The sequence below is a fragment of the Panulirus ornatus genome, chromosome 11 (genome assembly GCF_036320965.1).
Source record: "Panulirus ornatus isolate Po-2019 chromosome 11, ASM3632096v1, whole genome shotgun sequence".
NCBI classification, from domain to species: Eukaryota; Metazoa; Arthropoda; class Malacostraca; order Decapoda; family Palinuridae; genus Panulirus; species Panulirus ornatus.
This window is the reverse complement of record NC_092234.1, coordinates 22556882-22579726: the sequence shown is the minus strand read 5'-3', so window position 1 is coordinate 22579726 and position 22845 is coordinate 22556882. Positions and strand designations below refer to the sequence as shown.

Sequence of the window (22845 nt, the reverse complement as noted above, 5' to 3'; positions counted from 1 at the left end):
TTATCGTACTGTATTTTCTTATATATCAGCTGTTATCTTCAGATACTTTATTCACAAGGGAACATAGAATGTCGATCATGGAAATGATTAACATAATCTTACACTATTTTAGTTTTAACTCCTTGTCGTGTGCCATTATCATACTGGCAACACTAATGCTGCAAGAGGAGTGGGTGTTTGCCCAACAAGTCTATGGGAACTCTTGGACATCTTTATGAAGACGTGAGAATATCAACGGTGACTAGAGTCAATATATCATCAATAACGGTGCTTGAACCTGAGGACCTGTATGGTAGGATCATGGCAGGAGGGAGTCAAGTACCCACAGCTGATGAAGGCGAGAGTGAGGGGATGGAAGCGACGCCCCCACACGAGATAATGAACTCGCAACCTGTGATGACGTATATGGTGGGAATGTATGGAGTCCACGGTGTGATCATGACCTAATGCACACGTGCTCTCGTGCTCAAACATGACCTGACGCACACGTGCTCTCGTGCACAAACATGACCTGACGCACGTGTGCTTTTATACGCAAACATGACCTGATGCACGTGTGCTTTTATACGCAAACATGACCTGATGCACGTGTGCTTTTATACGCAAACATGACCTGATGCACGTGTGCTTTTATACGCAAACATGACCTGATGCACGTGTGCTTTTATACGCAAACATGACCTGATGCACGTGTGCTCTCGTACGCAAACATGACCTGAAAGCTTGCACTTTGTGAGGTATAAGCTGACTACCTGCTACTGGTGACGGATTCATGATCTTTTAATCTAAGTGTCTGTTTGAACACCATCTTTCCGCCACACTTCGTGATGTAAGGCGCAGCTGCTACACTGGGGAAAGAGACCCATATGTATGAGGTAGATCTCTCATGGATGTTGTTATAAACTTTCAGAAATCATTATGACAAACAAAGACCTTGCTCTGTGGAAGTATTGGTGTGTGTTCTTGATATAGGAAGATACAGAGGTGTACAGTTATGTGATTACACCTTCAGTACAGTGAAACATAGTCAGGTTAAACACCATCACTAATTATTGTCTGACACCAGATGGCAACCAGCTGGTGGCAAGTCAATACATGTATCCAAAGAGGTCACCTTCCACACACACACACACACACACACACACACACACGCGCGCACACACATTACAGAGATAAACGCCAAACTAAACGTGAGCTAAAACACTTTCAAAATCCCTGATGTTGTTAGAACATACAACAATAATCCCATTCCTATAACATACAAACATATAATTACTTAGAAATTCAGTGAAGCAAGTTTGAACAGCAACAGAACACACATAGACCAAACATATCATATGTGGAGTATATAGAAATTAATTTAAAGTCACCAAACAGTATATAGCACTCAGTGGCAAGAATGTTTATCACAAAATATATATAAACAATTATCATGATATAAAAAACGTATTGTTGAGGGACACGCAGACAGTTAATGTAAAAATAACTCGAAATATTTACACTTAAAGTGAAATCGCAGGAGAGGGAGTATTCGCCAAGGCACACACACATTTGACTAAATTGCCCTGCAATAGGACAGGTTACTGAGATTCTTCTCTTACTGTAGCCTAGACTGCGTTGTGACTGGTGCGCGCGTGAGCCCCAACCCCACCGTGTCTACAGCTGCAGCAGCTGAGACAAGTCGGATTCACTGAAGGGGGGGGGGGGGGGTCTAGAGGGCTCACGTCGCAGTCATCACAAGATCTCATTCAATCCCATGCTGTGTTCTGATTGGCCACACTTCAGCCTCGACCAATCAAAAGCAGCATTTGAGGGAGCACAACCAACACATGGTGAGCACAAAAGATGCAACTCAGGACTGGCTTCACCACAACGGTCTATTGTGAGGTAGACAGTTGGTGAAGGTGGAGGGAATTAGTAGGTAGGGGAGCTTTGTACATGATGGGAAAAGTAAAGCGTTGCTATAGGTAAAAATAATGAATGTAAGGTACAGAAATTTCATTCCTGTTCACAGGATGTTTACGACCTAAAGATTATCTTTTGCTGATGATATTGTCTGCTCTTCGTCTGTGACCTGACACAAAACAAACACTGTGACTTTGCATGGCGAGCACGCCAGTAATGAGGGTATTGCTTGACAGATCTCACTCCAGAAAAACTATCGCTGGTCCTTCATACCAACTATCCTCCATTCTGCAGTTACCAGCAGCAGACACCATAATCATCGCACCATAAGCTTAGATTTCTCCAACTAATTTCATGATCTTGGTACAAGAAACCGTGACCTTAGCACCACATTTAATGACTCCAGTGCTTTAAGTCAGGATTTCTCATCAAACGCCACATGGGCACCTTAAATGAAGTTTTCACTTTAAGGCAGAACCACAATTACAGTTCCTTTTACCAATATTTTTCCTCTAACCCAACACAATATCTCGCATCTTTGACTGTGAATGTGGATGCCTTCCACCATAACCTGGGCACTTCAGATCGCTATGTGCCTCTTCATGTGAAGACTGAGGTGGTCAGAGCGGGAGAAGGCTCGCTCACACAGCCGGCACTGGAATGGTCTGTCTCCAGTGTGTTTCCTGTAGTGCCGTGTCAGTTCATCGGACCTCGCAAATCTCCAGCCGCAACCTTTCCAGGAGCACAGGTATGGCTTTTCCCCAGTGTGGGTTCGCAGATGTGCTTTGAGGTGGGAAGATTTGATGTAGGTTTTCGTGCAGCCTTCGTAAGGACAGCTGTGTATGGTGACCTTTCTCTTGGCCCTCCGCCTGCGTGGTTTGGGCGGCGGTGGGGCTGGTTCACTAAGAGGCATCGAGAGGGGCGGCATGGGCGTGCTGTACTGGTAGCTGCTGACCGTCATCTGGTTGCTAGGGATACCCCATGTGGGCGGCGCCCCTGAGGTGTACATGGAGTAGGAGGGCGTGTAGTAAGACGTGCTATAGTCTGCCACGTATGACGTGGGCGTGTACTGTGAGGGGGTAGACACCACTGGGCAGTCCTTGCAGGGGTACACAGACCCGTCGACAGCCCAGTTGACGACCCCGCCGCCGCCGCTCAGGTCTGGCTGGGGCTCATATCGTCCCTCTGGCTTGATGGGAACCGTTGTGTATGTCCCATACTTGGGATCAGTGCACTGAAACTTGGGATCTAACGCCGCGTATTTGGGGTCGGGAACCAAGAAATCAGACTCTGTTATCGTGTATTTGGGGTCGTGGGTCGTGCTGGGGTACTTAAGATCTTGTACGGAATATTTAGGATCACCCGACACGAACTTGGGATCCACACACTGGTACTTGGGGTCTGGCGCCTGGTACTTCTGATCCACACACTGGTACTTCGGTTCGAGGTACTGATGGTAGGAGGAGGCCTGGGCTGCGGGAACTGCCGTTGATGCTGTGACGGTGGTGGAAGGACAGGCGACGGAAGCCACAGCACTGGCTGGGGACGGTTGTGGCAGGCTGGTCGACACTATCTGAGATGCATCTGGCAGTCTTGGTTGTTGGTCTGGTTGCTGTTGTTGCTGGGAAGGAGGGACTGATGGTGGAGGAGGAGGAGGTGGTGCTGACTGTGGCTGCGATGGGGAGGTCGCTTGCTGTGATGCTTTATCCTTGGCATCATACCCTGCCACGAAGGGTGTGTGCGGCGGCTGTGGTTGCTGCTGCGACTGTGCCTGCTGCTGCTGAGGTGGTTGTGGCTGCGTCGGAGACTGTAAGGGCGGCGGCTGTGGCGTGGGTGGGTTACTGAGAGAGGAGGATGCTTGGGAACTGGGCGTAGACAGCACCGAGGTTGGGGAGCCTTTCGATAAGCCTTTGGGCTTGTGTTCCTCTTGGAGACGTGGTGGTGGGGAAGTGACGAGGGGATGGGTGGGCGTGGTGCTGAAGCTATGGGCATACTGGTAGGTGGCGTGTGGTGGAGGAGCGCCCAGGGGCCCAGCCACGGGACTTCCCTCCGTCATCAGCAGCGTCTCGATGTCCTGCCACATCTGTAATGACAAGCAACAACGTCAGTAGTTGTCCTTTCCCAGCTCAATGGATCACCGCCATGAATCACTATTATCAATCATTCCTCATGAAAGAAAGTCTTAACTAAACTCGTTCACATCTTTCTAAAACAGCTCACCCCTCCCCTGCATCCTATACCCCACACCCATTCATTTCAAGCGTCTGCTTCAACATTCTTTGTCTTTCATGAAAGGCCGTATAATCAATCTTGGTCTTCAGCTTTTACTTCGTGCTTCTTGTTGTAGCATCAGTCTTTCTTATTTCCCGTAATATCTTCTTCTCATGTGCTCTCATACATCCTCCAGCACACCCAGCTTAACCCTTCCATACACCTTGGTGACTGTCTGGACCACCACATCTCAGTGATATAACTCCTGAACATTTTGACTTGATTCAACATAACTAGAAATTCTGGTCAGTACTTCCATTTCTCAGCCACTCAGTTTCTGTTATCACCACACTCTTACTTCATTCACACGTTTGTCCTTCCGCCCATTTGATCGCATCATTAACCGGCACATTTGTTGTTATATGGAACAAACCATGTATGTGTATCATTTTCTAATGAAGATTGATATTAATGATATTCCCGACTGCACCTATTGGTTCAGTGCTATAATCTTCAAGCCACGCCCTCCTTCCACGATACACATATTTCCAATCACCCAATATCTTAACATCAGCATTCCCCTGACCTCACTCACACTGTAAGTCCTATGATGTTCACACTTCACAAGTCGCCAAACATCATCATCCTTTTCACAACACACTGCTTCTATAGCAGTAATTTTAATGGTGACGAATCTGTCTTGCAAAACTGAGTCAATATAACATACTGTATCCAGAATATAAATTCCTTTTAGTACCGTTCATCATTCATAAGCTTCCCAGTATTTCCTAATATTTCAAATCGTTACAATAAAATGTCATTTTCTCAATATATAACCTTTACCTAATGCCCAGTTTATTTTTTGCATATCTTCATAACTCCGTAGAACACCCCCACCCACACCCCACCCCTGAGTGCGTTCCACTCGCCTATGCGGCTACCCAAAACTTATTCGAAGTTGCAGACCCTACGGTACATACAACTGTAGACATCTACACCTTAATTAGAGAAGACAGTTGCCGAAAATGGGGTCGTCAACCCCAACACCATATTTATGTGACGTCTGATATATGAGAGTACAGAACAACACCTCTGTGACTCACCCCATCAACCCTTGCCTCCTTCTCAATAGAAAGGAAAAATGATGATGAGGATGATGATGATAATGATGTTAATGATAATAATGATGTTAATAATGATAGTAACAATATAAGATAATGATGATAATAGTAATAGTACTACTGCTACTACTACTACTACTACTACTACTACTACTACTACCACTAGTACTACTACCACTACTACAAATAACAATAACACTAATAAAATGATAATGATAATAACAGTAATAATGATAATAATAATAATGATAATAGTGATGATAATGATAATGATAATAATAATAAAGATAATGATGATAATAATAATAATAATAATAATAATAATAATAATAATAATAATAATAATAATAATGTGGAAAGGGAGCTGTGGTTTCGGTATATTATACATGACAGCTAGAGACTGAGTGTGAACGAATGTGGCCTTTGTTATCTTTTCCTAGCACTACCTCGCGCACATGAGGGGGGAGGGGGTTGTTATTTCATGTGTGGTGAGGTGGCGATGGGAATGAATAAAGGCAGACAGTATGAATTATGTACATGTGTATACATGTATATGTCTGTGTGTGTATATATATATATATGTATACGTTGAGATGCATAGGTATGTATATTTGAGTGTGTGGACGTGTATGTACATACATGTGTATGTGGGTGGGTTGCGCCATTCTTTCGTCTGTTCCCTTTTTTTTTTTTTTTTTTCCCAAAAGAAGGAACAGAGAAGAGGGCCAGGTGAGGATATTCCCTCAATGACCCAGTCCTCTGTTCTTAACGCTACCTCGCTATCGCGGGAAATGGCAAATAGTATGAAAGAAAGAAAAGAAAATAATAATAATAATAATAATAATAATAATAATAATGATAATGATAATGATAATGATAATAGTAATAATGATATTAGTAATAGATATGATTAATGATAATAATGATAATAATGATAATAATAATAATAATAATAATAATAATAATCCCTGGGGATAGGGGAGAAAGAATACTTCCCACGTATTCCTTGCGTGTCGTAGAAGGCGACTAAAAGGGAAGGGAGCGGGGGGCTGGAAATCCTCCCCTCTCGTTTTTTTTTTTTTTTTCTTTTTTTTAATTTTCCAAAAGAAGGAACAGAGAAGAGGGCCAGGTGAGGATATTTCCTCAAAGGCCCAGTCCTCTGTTCTTAACGCTACCTCGCTGTCGCGGGAAATGGCGGATAGTATGAAAAAAAAAAAAAAAAAAAATAAGGTTATTTAATGTATGTATGACTCATGGTGAGGTGCCTGAGGATTGGCGGAATGCGTGCATAGTGCCATTGTACAAAGGCAAAGGGGATAAGAGTGAGTGCTCAAATTACAGAGGTATAAGTTTGTTGAGTATTCCTGGTAAATTATATGGGAGGGTATTGATTGAGAGGGTGAAGGCAGGTACAGAGCATCAGATTGGGGAAGAGCAGTGTGGTTTCAGAAGTGGTAGAGGATGTGTGGATCAGGTGTTTGCTTTGAAGAATGTATGTGAGAAATACTTAGAAAAGCAAATGGATTTGTATGTAGCATTTATGGATCTGGAGAAGGCATATGATAGAGTTGATAGAGATGCTCTGTGGAAGGTATTAAGAATATATGGTGTGGGAGGCAAGTTGTTAGAAGCAGTGAAAAGTTTTTATCGAGGATGTAAGGCATGTGTACGTGTAGGAAGAGAGGAAAGTGATTGGTTCTCAGTGAATGTAGGTTTGCGGCAGGGGTGTGTGATGTCTCCATGGTTGTTTAATTTGTTTATGGATGGGGTTGTTAGGGAGGTAAATGCAAGAGTCTTGGAAAGAGGGGCAAGTATGAAGTCTGTTGGGGATGAGAGAGCTTGGGAAGTGAGTCAGTTGTTGTTCGCTGATGATACAGCGCTGGTGGCGGATTCATGTGAGAAACTGCAGAAGCTGGTGACTGAGTTTGGTAAAGTGTGTGGAAGAAGAAAGTTAAGAGTAAATGTGAATAAGAGCAAGGTTATTAGGTACAGTAGGGTTGAGGGTCAAGTCAATTGGGAGGTGAGTTTGAATGGAGAAAAACTGGAGGAAGTGAAGTGTTTTAGATATCTGGGAGTGGATCTGTCAGCGGATGGAACCATGGAAGCGGAAGTGGATCATAGGGTGGGGGAGGGGGCGAAAATTTTGGGAGCCTTGAAAAATGTGTGGAAGTCGAGAACATTATCTCGGAAAGCAAAAATGGGTATGTTTGAAGGAATAGTGGTTCCAACAATGTTGTATGGTTGCGAGGCGTGGGCTACGGATAGAGTTGTGCGCAGGAGGATGGATGTGCTGGAAATGAGATGTTTGAGGACAATGTGTGGTGTGAGGTGGTTTGATCGAGTAAGTAACGTAAGGGTAAGAGAGATGTGTGGAAATAAAAAGAGCGTGGTTGAGAGAGCAGAAGAGGGTGTTTTGAAATGGTTTGGGCACATGGAGAGAATGAGTGAGGAAAGATTGACCAAGAGGATATATGTGTCGGAGGTGGAGGGAACGAGGAGAAGAGGGAGACCAAATTGGAGGTGGAAAGATGGAGTGAAAAGGATTTTGTGTGATCGGGGCCTGAACATGCAGGAGGGTGAAAGGAGGGCAAGGAATAGAGTGAATTGGAGCGATGTGGTATACAGGGGTTGACGTGCTGTCAGTGGATTGAATCAAGGCATGTGAAGCGTCCGGGGTAAACCATGGAAAGCTGTGTAGGTATGTATATTTGCGTGTGTGGACGTGTGTATGTACATGTGTATGGGGGGGGGGGGGGGGGGGGTTGGGCCATTTCTTTCGTCTGTTTCCTTGCGCTACCTCGCAACCGCGGGAGACAGCGACGAGGTATAAAAAAAAAAAAAAAAAAAAAAAAATAATAATAATGATAATAATGAAAGTGATAATAATGATAATTATAATAATAATAATGATAATGATGATAAGGATAATAATGATAATAATGATAATGATGATACTAATGATAATGATAATGATAACAACAATATCAATGATAATAATAATAATGATAATAATAATGATAATAATAATGATGATAATAATAATAATAATAGTAATAATAATAATAATAATAATAATAATAATAACAATAATAATAATAATAATAATGATAATAGTAATTATAATAATGATAGTAATAATAATATCTCTAGTAATAATAGCAATAATAATGGCAATGCTGATGATAATGATTGGCCAAAAAGATGTAAGAAGTGTGTAGTGAGGCCAACTTAGTTACAGTGAGAACGTAGGTTACAAACTTAATACATTTACTTCTTAACTGGAAAACATTGAAGCTACTGAACATCTACGTCAACCACGTTAATCTGAGCCTCACTGACATCTTCCATCATCACAAACAGCCACGAAGGGACCCAGTGGTCTGCTGCTCTTTCATTTCCTTTCTGTTTTCATTGTATTAATCTGTAACTTGTGTGTTAGAAGATGAAGGTCGGTAGGACAGGTAGAGAGGCAAGTTGAAGCCAGGAGTAGAGACGCTCACTAAGAGATGTGGTAGACGGGAAGGACTGTACCGTATGGAAGAGTCTCAGGTTTAATGTGTGGATGGTAAACCCAAGTTGTCTGGGTCGAGTTGGGAGCACATCATGTCACTGGAGGTGTCTACCTCACGTACCACAGTGTGAATTAGATCAGGTGGCCCAAGGAAGGAAGATGTATGGAGGATGTGAGCTGTGAGGACATCGTGTGAAGACACGTAGATGGAAGACTAAGATAACACGGCCGTGCAAGGTAATGGTACCAGGAGAAGAAGAGACACGTTCAGTTAGTATGTTGTTGTGGGTTAGAGGGACTCCAGGTGAGGAGGTTGGCTATGACCAGTTGGGTTTTATGTGTCATGATGGAAATATGAATGACGTAGTTTTCACATAACGAATCAATATGTAAAATACATGATTAAGAAGCACTGTATGATTGTAAACTACATTGTTTAGTTTATCGCACTACGAAAATTGCAGACACGGGTTACATATCTGTGAGGCTGAATGAACATGATTCATTCTACACTTAATGACTCGTTGGTCAGCATCGCCGGCTGTGAATGACTCACGAGCCCGACTCAGCTTGATGAATAAGCTTTATCCTGTGATCCATGAGATCCCCTCATGATATCGCCCTCATAACATAAGCCTCGACTCATAACACAAAATCATCCACATGACCTTGGTTCACCTCCATCGACAAGGTGAACTCCATAAACTGGGAGTCATTAACTGACTATAATATCCCATGAATGACTTCCCTCCCATGACTTGACTAAGCCCCATGAAACTAGCGTCACCCTTCATGGCCAGGGCTTCATGCCAGGGACCTAACGTCTCCTCCTGCCTCCACCATGGCCGGCTCAGCGGGCGGACACACTCCTCTCCTCTGCCAGACGTCACTTGTCTGACTCGGAGAACAGCAGACTAGGGTGACCTGGCTAGCGTTCACCACTGATGCATGACCTGCCTTCCACCTTTTTAAAACCTCTGCCTTTCATCTCCCATGACCTGGTACCACGACCTGGCTTCGACCCCCAGCGCTTCCCTGAGTCGAGTGCTTTGTTTGTTTCTTGTTCGAGAGCGGGACGACGGACAACAGCAGGAAGTGCGCCACACCCCTTCCGCCAGGCCAGATTTTTATGGCTGTTATGCATCAGTGTTGCGGCGGCGGGGGGGGGGTTTTGCTCTCACTCCTGGCGGATGCCGTGAGAGAGAGAGAGAGAGAGAGAGAGATATTCTGCGTTTTATATATGTGAATATATGTGTAGTTATATGTGTGTGTGTGTGTGTGTGTGTGTGTGTGTGTGTGTGTGTGTGTGTGGATGAGATTCTCATCAACAGTTTGTGTTTGTGGTGACCCACACACACGAGAGCTGTGGGTGCTAAATGTTACAGTTTTCTCCAGAAGGGAAACATGTGAAAATCCAAAGCTGTTTGATTACATTGAGGTATGTGTGGCTACATCTGAACATATGTCTGTATCGTAGGTATTCATGCTCTTGTATGTTCACGTCTCCTTCGACGGGAGACAACTTCGTTATTTTCTGAGAGAATTTCATGATTTGTGACGAATTCCAGACCAAACGAAACATTGCTTCAGAACAGACCTGTCGCCTCTCATTTGTGATCGTTCACAAAATGAATTGAATACATCTCGACACACTAAAGTAATTAATCTTTAATCTTTTCGTTTAAATGGAATTCCTTTATTTTTCGATAAAAAAATTCATGTACATCACCATCAGACGTAGGTTTACAAATTGTATATATATATATATATATATATATATATATATATATATATATATATATATATATATATATATATATATATATATATATATATATATATATATATATATATATATATATATGTATATATACTTTTTACGCAATGTGTCATGTTATTCGTAACTGCTTTGTCAAGTTTGTCTGAAAGAGATTTCCCCAACACACACACACACACACACACACACACACACACACAGCGGAAGGCAGAGTGGTAAACGCCCTTTGCCCGCTAGCAGCTAGCCAGGTGTATCGCCGCCTCACCAAGGAAGTGGTGACTGTGGTGCTGCTGATGATGATGGTGGTAGGGTGATGATGGTGGTAGGGAGATGGTGGTAGTAGGGCATGATGGTGGTAGGGTGATGGTGGTGGTAGGGTGATGGCTGTGGTAGGGTGATGGTGGTGGTAGAGTGAAGGTGGTGGTAGAGTGATGGTGGTGGTAGGGTGATGATGGTGGTAGGGGGATGGTGGTAGTAGGGCACGGTGGTGGTAGGGTGATGGTGGTGGTAGGTGATGGTGGTGGTAGAGTGATGGTGGTGGTAGAGTGATGGTGGTGGTAGGTGATGGTCGTCGTAGGTGATGGTGGCGGTAGGTGATGGTAGTGGTAGGTGATGCTAGTGGTAGGATGATAGTGGTGGTAAGTGATGGTGGTAGTAGAGTGATGGTGGTAGTAGGTAGAAGATGGTGGTAGGGTGATGGTGGTGGTAAGTGATGATGGCGGTAGAAGATGGTGGTAGTAGAATGATGGTGGTGGTAGTAGGGTGATGATGGTGGTAGGGTGATGGTGTTAGTAGGTAATGCTAGTGGTAGGGTGATGTTGGTGGTAAGTGATGGCAGTGGTAGGTGATGGTGGTGGTAGGTGATGGTGGTGGTAGGTGCTGGTGGTAATAGGTGCTGGTGGTGGTAGGTGATGGTGGTGGTAGGTGATGTTGGTGGTAGGTGATGGTGGTGGTACGTGATACTGGTAGTAGAGTGATGGTGGTAGTAGGGTGATGATGGTGGTAGGGTGATGGTAGTGGTAGGTGATGCTAGTGGTAAGGTGATGGTGGTGGTAAGTAATGTTGGTGTTAGCAGATGGTGGTAGAAGGTGCTGGTGGTGGTAGGTGATGGTGGGGGTAGGTGATGGTGGTGGCAGGTGATGTTAGTGGTAGGATGATGGTGGTGGTAAGTGATGGTGGTAGTAGAGTGATGGTGGTAGTAGGGTGATGGTGGTGGTAGGTGATGGTGGTGGTACGTGATGGTGGTAGTAGAGTGATGGTGGTAGTAGGGTGATGGTGGTGGTAGGTGATGCTAGTGGTAGAGTGATGGTGATGGTAGGTAATGGTTGTGGTAAGTGATGGTGGTGGATGGTGCTAATGGTGGTAGGTGATGGTGGGGGTAAGTGATGGTGGTGGTAGTGATGATGGTGTTGGCTGCCAACAGGGTGGTAATTGTGTTGGATAAAGTCTCGACAATGATGGAAGGATGGTGGTAATGGTTATAACAATGGTGGCAGAGACTCGTGCTGGAAATGGTGGTGGTAGTGCTGGTCGTACCAACAGTGGTGTACAGTTGACTGTAATGGACGCATCTCTCATGACAGAAGTGGAGACAAGGCTTATGTGACGGAGAAGTGGTGGTGGTGATGACTGAGAAGTGATGGTGATGACTGAGAAGTGATGGTGATGACTGGGAAGTGGTGATGATGCTGAGAAGTGATTGTGATGGTGACAGAGAAGTGATGGTGATGATGACAGAGAAGTGATGGTGATGACTGAGAAGTGATGGTGATGACTGAGAAGTGATGGTGATGACTGAGAAGAGATGGCGATGACTGAGAAGTGATGGTGATGATGACAGAGAAGTGGTGGTGATGACTGAGAAGTGATGGTGATGACTGAGAAGTGATGGTGATGACTGAGAAGTGATGGTGATGATGATAGAGAAGTGGTGATGATGACTGAGAAGTGATGGTGATGACTGAGAAGTGGTGGTGATGACAGAGAAGTGGTGATGATGACTGAGAAGTGATGGTGATGACTGAGAAGTGGTGATGATGCTGAGAAGTGATTGTGATGGTGACAGAGAAGTGATGGTGATGATGACAGAGAAGTGGTGGTGATGACTGAGAAGTGATGGTGATGATGACAGAGAAGTGGTGGTGATGATGACAGAGAAGTGGTGGTGATGATGACAGAGAAGTGATGGTGATGACTGAGAAGTGGTGATGATGCTGAGAAGTGATTGTGATGATGACAGAGAAGTGGTGGTGATGATGACAGAGAAGTGGTGGTGATGACTGAGAAGTGATGGTGATGATGACAGAGAAGTGGTGGTGATGACTGAGAAGTGATGGTGATGATGACAGAGAAGTGATGGTGATGACTGAGAAGTGATGGTGATGATGACAGAGAAGTGGTGGTGATGACTGAGAAGTGATGGTGATGACTGAGAAGTGATGGTGATGATGACAGAGAAGTGGTGGTGATGACTGAGAAGTGATGGTGATGATGACAGAGAAGTGGTGATGATGCTGAGAAGTGATTGTGATGGTGACAGAGAAGTGATGGTGATGGTGACAGAGGTGGAGATGGGAGTGGACCCTCCTGTATTAGACACCATAAGTTTCTTTATAGAGGAAATATAAAGGAAATGAATAATATCCTCTTACACATTCCGTCACACACACACACACACACACACACACACACACACACACACACACACACACACACACACACACACACACACACATTCATCTAGTGTTATCTTTACGGGGCTCCTGCAGCGCTCAGGAAACTGGCCACGTCCGTTGGTCGGGACCATTAGTCATAAAATGTTTTATATATATATATATATATATATATATATATATATATATATATATATATATATATATATATATATATATATATATATATATATATATATATATATATATATATGTGTGTGTGTGTGTGATATAGCAAGTGTTACCGGATTCCGACTGCTTATCATTACACCATGGCGAGGCCATAGCATCGTCAGTGGACGAAAAGGAGTATAGTTTCGTCCAGGAACATCTCGCTCCAAAGGCGTCCATCATTTCCCTCCTGATTACATATAAACTTGATTATATGTAAGACATGAGAGCAATTAGGATCTCCTGCGACGCAGAGAGAGTAGGTCTAAATGATTTCGACGAGCGAGTGCTTGCCCAAAGGCGTGCATAACACGTAGCGTTCACCGTAGGATAATACAGAGTTACGAAGAGTGGGGTCGTGTGACGGAAGTGGTGTCAAGTGTCACGTGTAAGACGCAAAGACTGAATGTTTGTGGAACGAGTGTGGGTGACGCAGAAAAAAAGAGACCTGAAACGAGACACAAAGGAACGAAACCTGACAGTCACTGAAGTGCTGGCTTACTCCACCACTGTCCCTAGCCCTCTCGACGCCCAGGCGGGTGGGCACCGCTGATAACACACTTTGCACAAGCCACACAGACCACACAGGACACACAGGCCACACAGACCACACAGGCCACACAGATCCTAAGGTCCAAGCGACACCACTGAAAAAGGTGCGGTTCCCTTAAAAGCAGTTGAAGAAAAGGATAGTTAAGTACAGAGAGAGAGAGAGAGAGAGAGAGAGAGAGAGAGAGAGAGAGAAGAGGGTATCTGTGGCCAAGTCGGGGTCGTCCTGGGGTATCTGTGGCCAGGTCGGGGTCGTCCTGGGGTATCTGTGGCCAGGTCGGGGTCGTCCTGGGGTATCTGTGGCCAGGTTAGAAGTGGTCTCGTGTTGGCGTGTGGGTGGTCGCCTTGCCCAGTCACCTGAGTTAATTGTGGGAGGGAGGGAGGGAGGGAGGGAGGGAGGGGGGTCACCCTCACCCTCTGCCCAGGAAGGGAGGTAGGGGAGGTAGGAAGAGGGAGGGTGGGAGGGAGGGAGGTAGGGAGAGAAGGAGGGGGAGGGAGGAATGGAGTTAGGGAGGTAGGGAGAGGAGGAGGGGAAGGGTGGAAGGGAGGTAGGGAGGGGGGAGGGAGGGAGGAAGGGCAGTTGGGAGGGGAGGAATGGAGGGAGGAAGGGAGTGGGGAGGGAGGGAAGAGGGAGGTTGAAGACAGGTTAGGCGAAAGAAGATGCGCCGTTTCCAGGATGCTGGAAACGGACGGGCGAGTGACGGTCGCTCGAGAACGCCTGGTCTGTTATGGAGAGAGAGAGAGAGAGAGAGAGAGAGAGAGAGAGAGAGAGAGAGAGAGAGAGAGAGAGAGAGAGAGAGAGAGAGAGAGAGAGACGCAGATAGATAAATAGAAAGAGCTTAAGAAACAGGGACAGGGAAAGATGTGAACATGCAACAGGCAGAAGTAGAGGTGAGGCAGAGCGAGACATAGAGGACTGAAGATGAAGACACAGCGGCGGGTGGGAGCCTTATGGATCACAGACCCCTCCACCACCACCACCAGCAGCAGCAGAACACGTCCGCTGGTACGTGGTGGTGGGAGTCAGGCACACGGCAGCTCCTCCATGCCATCCGGCGCGTGTTGAGAGCAAGAGAGGCACGCGTTGGCTGGTGGGAGCTCCTCCACGCCATCTGTCGTGTGCTGAGAAGCAAGGAGGCGCGCAGGTGGCGCGTGGCAGCTTCTCCACGCCATCTGGTGCGCGTTGAGGGCAATAGAGGCACATGGTGGCGCGTGGCAGCTTCACGCCATCTGGCGCGTCCTGAGGAGTAAGGGAGGCACGCTTTGGCGCGTGGCAGTTCCTCCACGCCATCTGACGCGTGTTCAGAACAAGGAAGGCAGGCGTTGGCGCGTGGCAGCTCCTACACGCTACCTGGAGCGTCCTGAGAAGCAAGGGAGGCAGGCGTTGGCGCGTGGCAGTTCCTGCACGACATGTGTCGCGTGCTGAGGAACAAGAACAACACTTGCGTGACAGACCTGGTGACCTCAGCGGGAACACACACCTGCCACTCCCTCCACATTAAAAGTCTCGGCTGCTATCACACTGTCTTCACCATAACGCGTTACCGTTACCCCTCTACTTCTGCTGTCACACTGTCTTCACCATAACGCGTTACCGTTACTCCTCTACCTTTGTTGTTACACTATGGCTTCACCATAACGCGTTACCGTTACTCTTCTACCTCTGTTGTTACACTATGTCTTCACTATAACGCGTTACCGTTACCACTCTACCTCCGCTGTCACACTGTCTTTACCATAACGCGTTACCGTTACCCCCTACCTTTGTTGTCACACAGGTTCTCAGCGAAGGTTTGTTCTGAACTGTTACAGGATCATTCATGAATCATTAATGTCTTTGCTCTGTCGTCACCAAGTTATCCTTGCCTCATTATCCACACTATCCACATTATCCACAATAAAGTTATCTAATTTGTATAGACCATCACTAATATTAAGATTATAATTCTTTGTGTATTTGATGATAGAAGATTCAATGATATTTCTCGTGGTAATAGAGTTAATAACAGAGATGGCATTACTCCAGTCAATACAATGATCATAGTTTTTAACGTGATTAAACAAGGCATTTGATTCTTGTCCCGTTCTTACACTATACTTATGTTGCTTAAGTCTAACAGAAAGATCCTTACCAGTCTGACCAACATAAGATTTATCACAATTTCCACGTGGCACTTTATAGATGCATCCAGGAGAATTTTCTGGTGAATTCTTGATTGAGATATTCTTTATAGTATTATTGTTGCTGAAGGCAACATTTATGTTAAAAGATTTAAGCAACATGGGAAGTAAAATGAAATTATTATTAAAAGGGAGAACTAAAAGATCCTTGGTGTCAATGGGAGGTTTGGGCTCAACTCTATAAAATGATTTCTTTGCTAACTTAAGGGATTTATCTAGATCTAGGGTACTTTAACTTAGATCCAATAGAATATATCTTCTCAAACTCTTCATCAATAAACTCTGGACTGCAAATACGTAATGCCCTAAGGAACATAGACTGATGTGATGATAATTTAACTCTGTCATGTTGAGATGAGTAATAATGGATATATGAGCATACATTGGTAGGTTTTCTGTATATGCTAAACTTAAACTTGTTTCCTTGCCTATGGATCATGCAATCTAAAAATGGTAACATACCATTATTTTCATTTTCTACAGTAAATTTGATGGGTGGTACTAAATTGTTAAGTAAGGGAGAAATATTTGTAAATTTTCATTTGTCGGCCAAACACAAAGAACATCATCTACATACCTAAACCAAATTGCATTAGAAGGTAAGATATCCTTTAGTAATTCTCGTTTCAAAAAATGGTTTATAAAGATTACTTGTTTGATCTCGTTAGAAACTATGATCATTGTATTGACTGGAGTAATGCTATCTCAGTTATCAACTCTAACTCTATTACCACGAGAAATATCATTGAATCTTCTATTACTAAATACACAAATAATTATAATCTAAACATTATTGATGGTCTATACAAATTAGATAACTATACAAATTAGATAAAATTTGTAAAATGATAAGTTTATGAGCGCTCGTTGTTTGTCCTGGACAATCGCATGTTTACCAAATGGCATCTTGGCTTCGTCTCTTCGATGTATATCATCTGACTTATATTTTTCTCTTGTGTCTCCCCTGATGATGTGATTATTACACGAAAAGTGCACTTGGGAACTTATCGTGTTTCATTTTCCCCGTGGACTCATAGGAATATCTTGATCACGCGCAAAATTGTGATCTTTCAACATATATATATATATATATATATATATATATATATATATATATATATATATATATATATATATATATATATATATATATACCTAAGCCAGCTACTCAATTTATCGACGAATCTTAGGGTTGGATGAACAGCTAGGTTGACTGTGGTACGAGTGCCGCAACCAGGATTCGTACCTATGCGTTCGACCCTGGGCGGACCGTGAATGCGTCACGGTCAGGAACGCTAACCGCTACACCACGGAGGTCCTCATGTCCCAGTTTTTACTGGCTGTTCCTTTAAGTAATATTTGCGTAACTCATCTTGAGGTTCTGATTCTAATATGTAGAACTTTCACATAGTTTTCGTCCTTATTATAATCTTTCCTACTTACTAGCATGTAGCTTTCTACCTATTGTGAATAAATGAATAGATAAATAGAATACTGGTTATTGAATTTAGGCAATAATACGACTAGAATTACATAGTAGTTGAGGTACCATAGATATTACAGAACTTGGCCAAGGGGGGAGGGGGTTAATAGTGATTAGTTAACTTATCACAAAAGAATTATCAAGATAAAGGATGACGATATCTCCACACTTTGCTTACGTGTGTGAGGTACATCTATATAGTCGAGGTGGTAGATAATATAGGAATATTTAGAGTAAATGGTTTAGTTTATACATCATACAGTTGGTTGAACTTTAACCATTGAATGTAACAGTGATACAGTAGTTGACATATCACATAGCCTAATTAACACTAAACTAAGTTATTTACTTGCACAGCTCTGCACTTGTTCGTGGATTGTTTATGACTTCATATAATGAGTATAGGGCTGTTCTTATATCTGTCTGGACCAGCTCTGTTTGGTACATGTCGATTGTGGTGACGAACGGGGATCTGTGGTGGAAGGGCGTCGGGCGGGGTAGGAGGAGGTCTCTGTGACGAGGGGGGGGGGGGGGGGGGGGGGTGTCAGCAGTTTATTACTAATAGTCGTGTGAGCTGCCGTTGTTGGTCGCAGAGGATAGACAGGTTCAGCAAGATGAGGACCTCTTGGTAGGTAGTGTAAAATGGGCGATGATTCTGTATGCCCTTGTCACCACTCTTTCCAGCTGGTGCCTCTGTGTAGCTGTTAATGAACAGAACCAGGATGAGGAGGTGAAGGTGAGCTTAGATAGTACAGACATTTCTGAGCTCAAATGTTGCGACGCCTAGTGCTCTCAGTCGGCAGAGCAGGTACAGACGGTATAAGGAACATGTCATGATAGTGCGTACATGACTAATTCAGTTTCAACCTTCATCTACAGTGGCATCAAGAGCTTTGAAGTCTCTGACTACTCCCGAGAACTTCAGGGCGTAGGATGGTGTGAGGGAAGAGGATGTTGTCTGCACGTAAATGGCTTTCTCCTTGCTTACGTGCAGCTTCCTCCATGCGAGTGTGTGGCCTTCTCCTTGCTAGTACGTAGCTTTTTACATGTCATTATGTTGCTTTCTATTTCCATCTGAGTGGCTTTTTACTTGGCAGTGTGTGGCTTTCTAATCTGACTTCGAAATTCCCATATATCGCTGCTTCTTATAACATTCGTTCACCAGTATTCTAAAATCATGTTGTTTTTATGTAAACCAACAAATATAAAACAATCTGATTACACCAGATCAGTCGTCACAAAATCAAGTTACTCATAAAAAGAAAAACTATCAGCTGAAAGATCGTGGTTTAAGATGTGAGGTATACCAGAGCCGTCCTTCCCCAGGTGAAAATGGAGAGCCAGGTGTTTCCCTTCATGGGATTTCTATTCTACGTTTCGAGGGACGGATTCATTAGAAGCCATAAACGTATAAAGGGAAACCGATTCATTTACGATTTAAATTTGTCTAAAAAAAAAATCGAGTATATTTCGTAAATAGAAACAATTCGATTTTCTTTTCATAGAGAATTTTATGTATATGAGATTATGTTGTGGTCATTTCATTGTATAATCCTATTGCATCACATTTTGAAAATCGCATCTGAGTAGACTCTAAGCAACTGAGAATTACTGAGCACTGTTATACAAGTTCTCCTATTACAAGATCAGCCAAGATATCTCAAATTCAGAAAAAAGAATTATAATTTCTTCATATATCTTTAAGAATAATTATATTTTCATTGTCAGAGTCATCAGTGTTCACAGCTGTACACAGAACTGTCATTACGGATGGCAAACCTGCCATTATGGACACCGAATACCGACGCAAAGAAAAGAAAAATGATAATAAAACTGGCACCAGCAGAATGCTCGTAGCTTTCCGTATTTCTGTGGCGAAAAACGAGAATTCTATACTGAAAATAAAATGACTGAAATGTGGGTAGCAGGTATGGGAGTACTACATGATACGATGACGACTAGTACAGCAAGAGAGAGAGAGAGAGAGAGAGAGAGAGAGAGAGAGAGAGAGAGAGAGAGAGAGAGAGAGAGAGAGAGAGAAGTCACGTCAATAGATAATTCAGGTAGTTGATCGCACATGTTAACCTCTGGTAAGAAGCGGTGGGATGACACAACATTATAACAATAAACATAAATAAACTTGATAGTAATGAAAGCAGTAGCAAGTGAGATAGAAGTGAGGCTTTTTCAGAACTTCAGGATGTACAAGACGTGAAGGAAGTAGAGAAAAGGAATGATCATCGGGGCCCAAACTTCGACTCGGCCTGAAGTTCACAAATCATGAAAAAATAAAGAAACAAGAGAGAAAACTCGAAATATTTATCATTCATAAATAAAGATCAAAGTGACGCCGCCCAAGAGAAAATCCTCAGAACAAATCTTTGAATATTATGCTTAAAACATCAACATTAGGTTCGAGTCCTGGCAGCGGCGGTCTGTTCGCAGTCACCCAAGCTGTTCATCCTCTCCTAAGGGCTGGTCGATGAACTGGATATCTCTCTTAGGCAAGGAAATACATATATATATATATATATATATATATATATATATATATATATATATATATATATATATATATATATATATATATATATATATTTTGGTGCATTATTACATGACAGCTAGAGACTGAGTGTGAACGAATGGGGCCTTTGTTGTCTTTTCCTAGCGCTACCTCACACACATGAGGGGGGAGGGGGTTGTTATTCCAAGTGTGGCGAGGTGGCGATGGGAACAAATAAAGGCAGACAGTATGAATTATGTACATGTGTATATATGTATATGTCTGTGTGTGTATATATATGTGTACACTGAGATGTATAGGTATGTATATTTTGCGTGTGTGGACGTGTATGTATATACATGTGTATGTGGGCGGGTTGGGCCATTCTTTCGTCTGTTTCCTTGCGCTACCTCGCTAACGCGGGAGACAGCGACAAAGCAAAATAAATATAGATAAATAAATATATATGTATATATATATATATATATATATATATATATATATATATATATATATATATATATATATATATATATATATATATATATATATATATATATACGGGGAAAATGAAACACAATAAGTTCCCAAGTGCACTTTCGTGTAATGATCACATCATCAGGGGAGACAAGAAAGAAATGTAACAGTCAGTTGATATACAACGAAGAGACGTAGCTAGGACGCCATTTGGTAAACATGCGATTGGTCTTGGACAATCGCATGTTTACCAAATGGCGTCACAGCTTCGTCTCTTCGATGTATATCAACTGACTGTTATATTTCTCTCTTGTGTCTCCCCTGATGATGTGAATATTACACGAAAGTTCACTTGGGAACTTATTGTGTTTCATTCTCCCCTTGGACTCTTAGGAATATACTTGATCACGCGCAAAATTGTGATCCTTTCCATTATATATATATATATATATATATATATATATATATATATATATATATATATATATATATATATATATAGCTTATATGAGTTTTGATTAGGGCAAACAGTTGGCCGTGGCGTTTCAGTTCACATATACAGAGAAAACAAATGTAGGCGACAACCACACGTGAGGATGAGAAGCGAACTGTTATGTTCTGTCTTGCAGGAGGAGGAGCGGACCTGTGAGCCCTTCTGTGTCCTGATGACGAAGATTAATCGCAAGTAATGATCACATCAATTATGGTAATGAGCGATCAACACGATTCAAAATCAGAGGGAGGGGGACAAAAGCGGGGGGAGAGTTAGGGTAGAAGGAACGGCAATAGAAGAAACGGAAGCCGAGCTGGCACCAACAACAGCGGAGCATTTCCAGTAGCGCGACACGAACGGTATACAACAGAAGCAGTAGCACAATAACAGAGGGCGGGAGGCAGCGCCATCGACACAAGGATCACAACCAGGAGCAGCAGTAGTAGGAGCAGAGCTATGAGCAGAGACGGCGGGGATAACGCGCCATATGTATGTACCCCAGCACCATCAGGCAACACATCGACCACAAGACCCACAAGATGATCTCGTGTCACTAGCACTATATGCCCTCACACCTCCATAAAGGTTAACACGACCGAATATGTATGACTCTTACACCACAGCTTCAGCTTTGTTTAATGGACTTAAATTATCCGTAGCAATAGTTTCGAATATATATATATATATATATATATATATATATATATATATATATATATATATATATATATATATATATATATATATATGATAAGTGCATGAACGCGCATATCCATAGGACATATTAACATTCCAATCAGCGGACTTCGAGCCACCGACCGAAGCGGGAGTCACGGACATGACTGACCAAGCCAGGAAGACAGTCTGCAACGACCCTACCTCAGCGTCGGCTGGAGGTCGAGGTATCAACACGAGTGTGCTCGTGTTATGTCTTGCTTACTGATCGTTGTACATAACCGGTGAGCGTGGTGAAATGCTGCCACAAGTCTTCTGGGATGAAACACTGGGACATGGAGACCCATGATGTCTACTTTGACTAATAGATATTCCATTAATGTTGTACTCAGTTGCCTTCTTCTTATGTGTGGAACGTGGCTAGTATTGTCCCTGCCTCCCAGTCTGAGCGATAGTCTGACATTCGCTAATGTATATACCAAAAAAAAAAATCAGACTCCAGAGAATGCTAAGACTGTGTAAAAAGTGGTTGGGTCCAAAGCGGAGACAAAGGATTGCCTCACAGGATGTCACGAGTAAGAGTGGAGGCTGGGAATAATGATGACGGGTTTGGTGCAAAAGTTGATAATGAAGGATGTCATATTTATCCCTGGCACTGGAGCTCCGAGGGACACCGGAAATGGCCCTTAGTTTCGTTACCGGAAGTCAGTGTGGGAGAGCAGCGCGTCGGGGGTTCTGGCAGACCTGACGTGGGAGTCGCTGAGCCGTGGTAATACAGCGGGTCGTGGCTGTCAGGTGCAGGAAGTGGCTCGTGGACGGTGTTTGTGTGGGCCCGGCAGTTACCCGGCGCCTGGGGCCTCTTACCTGGCACACCAAGTGACAGGAATCACACTCTAGAGGATGTCCCCTCGCACCATCAGTGCACCAGGATGAAGCATCTACCTCAGCGAACACTGTGAACCGCCTCCCCATTCATGGCCTTTGTCTCCACAGCATGACGACTTCCATCTCATTACGACCCCATCCCACCGGTGGAATCTCGTGTAACACAGACAATTAACATCCCTGGTACCTGCC

The 22845-nt window shown here is 43.5% G+C and overlaps 1 protein-coding gene across 1 annotated transcript in view; it reads right to left on the bottom strand.

The window, feature by feature from the left end:
• Window positions 1-22845, bottom strand: part of LOC139751378 (uncharacterized) — a 59756-nt gene that overhangs the window by 292 nt on the left and 36619 nt on the right. The window contains exon 2 of the mRNA XM_071666748.1: window positions 1-3988. This exon is cut by the window's left edge and continues 292 nt beyond it. Within this exon, the coding sequence (XP_071522849.1) occupies window positions 2486-3988 (1503 nt within the window). The 3' untranslated portion in view covers window positions 1-2485. The remainder of the gene's footprint in view (window positions 3989-22845) is intronic.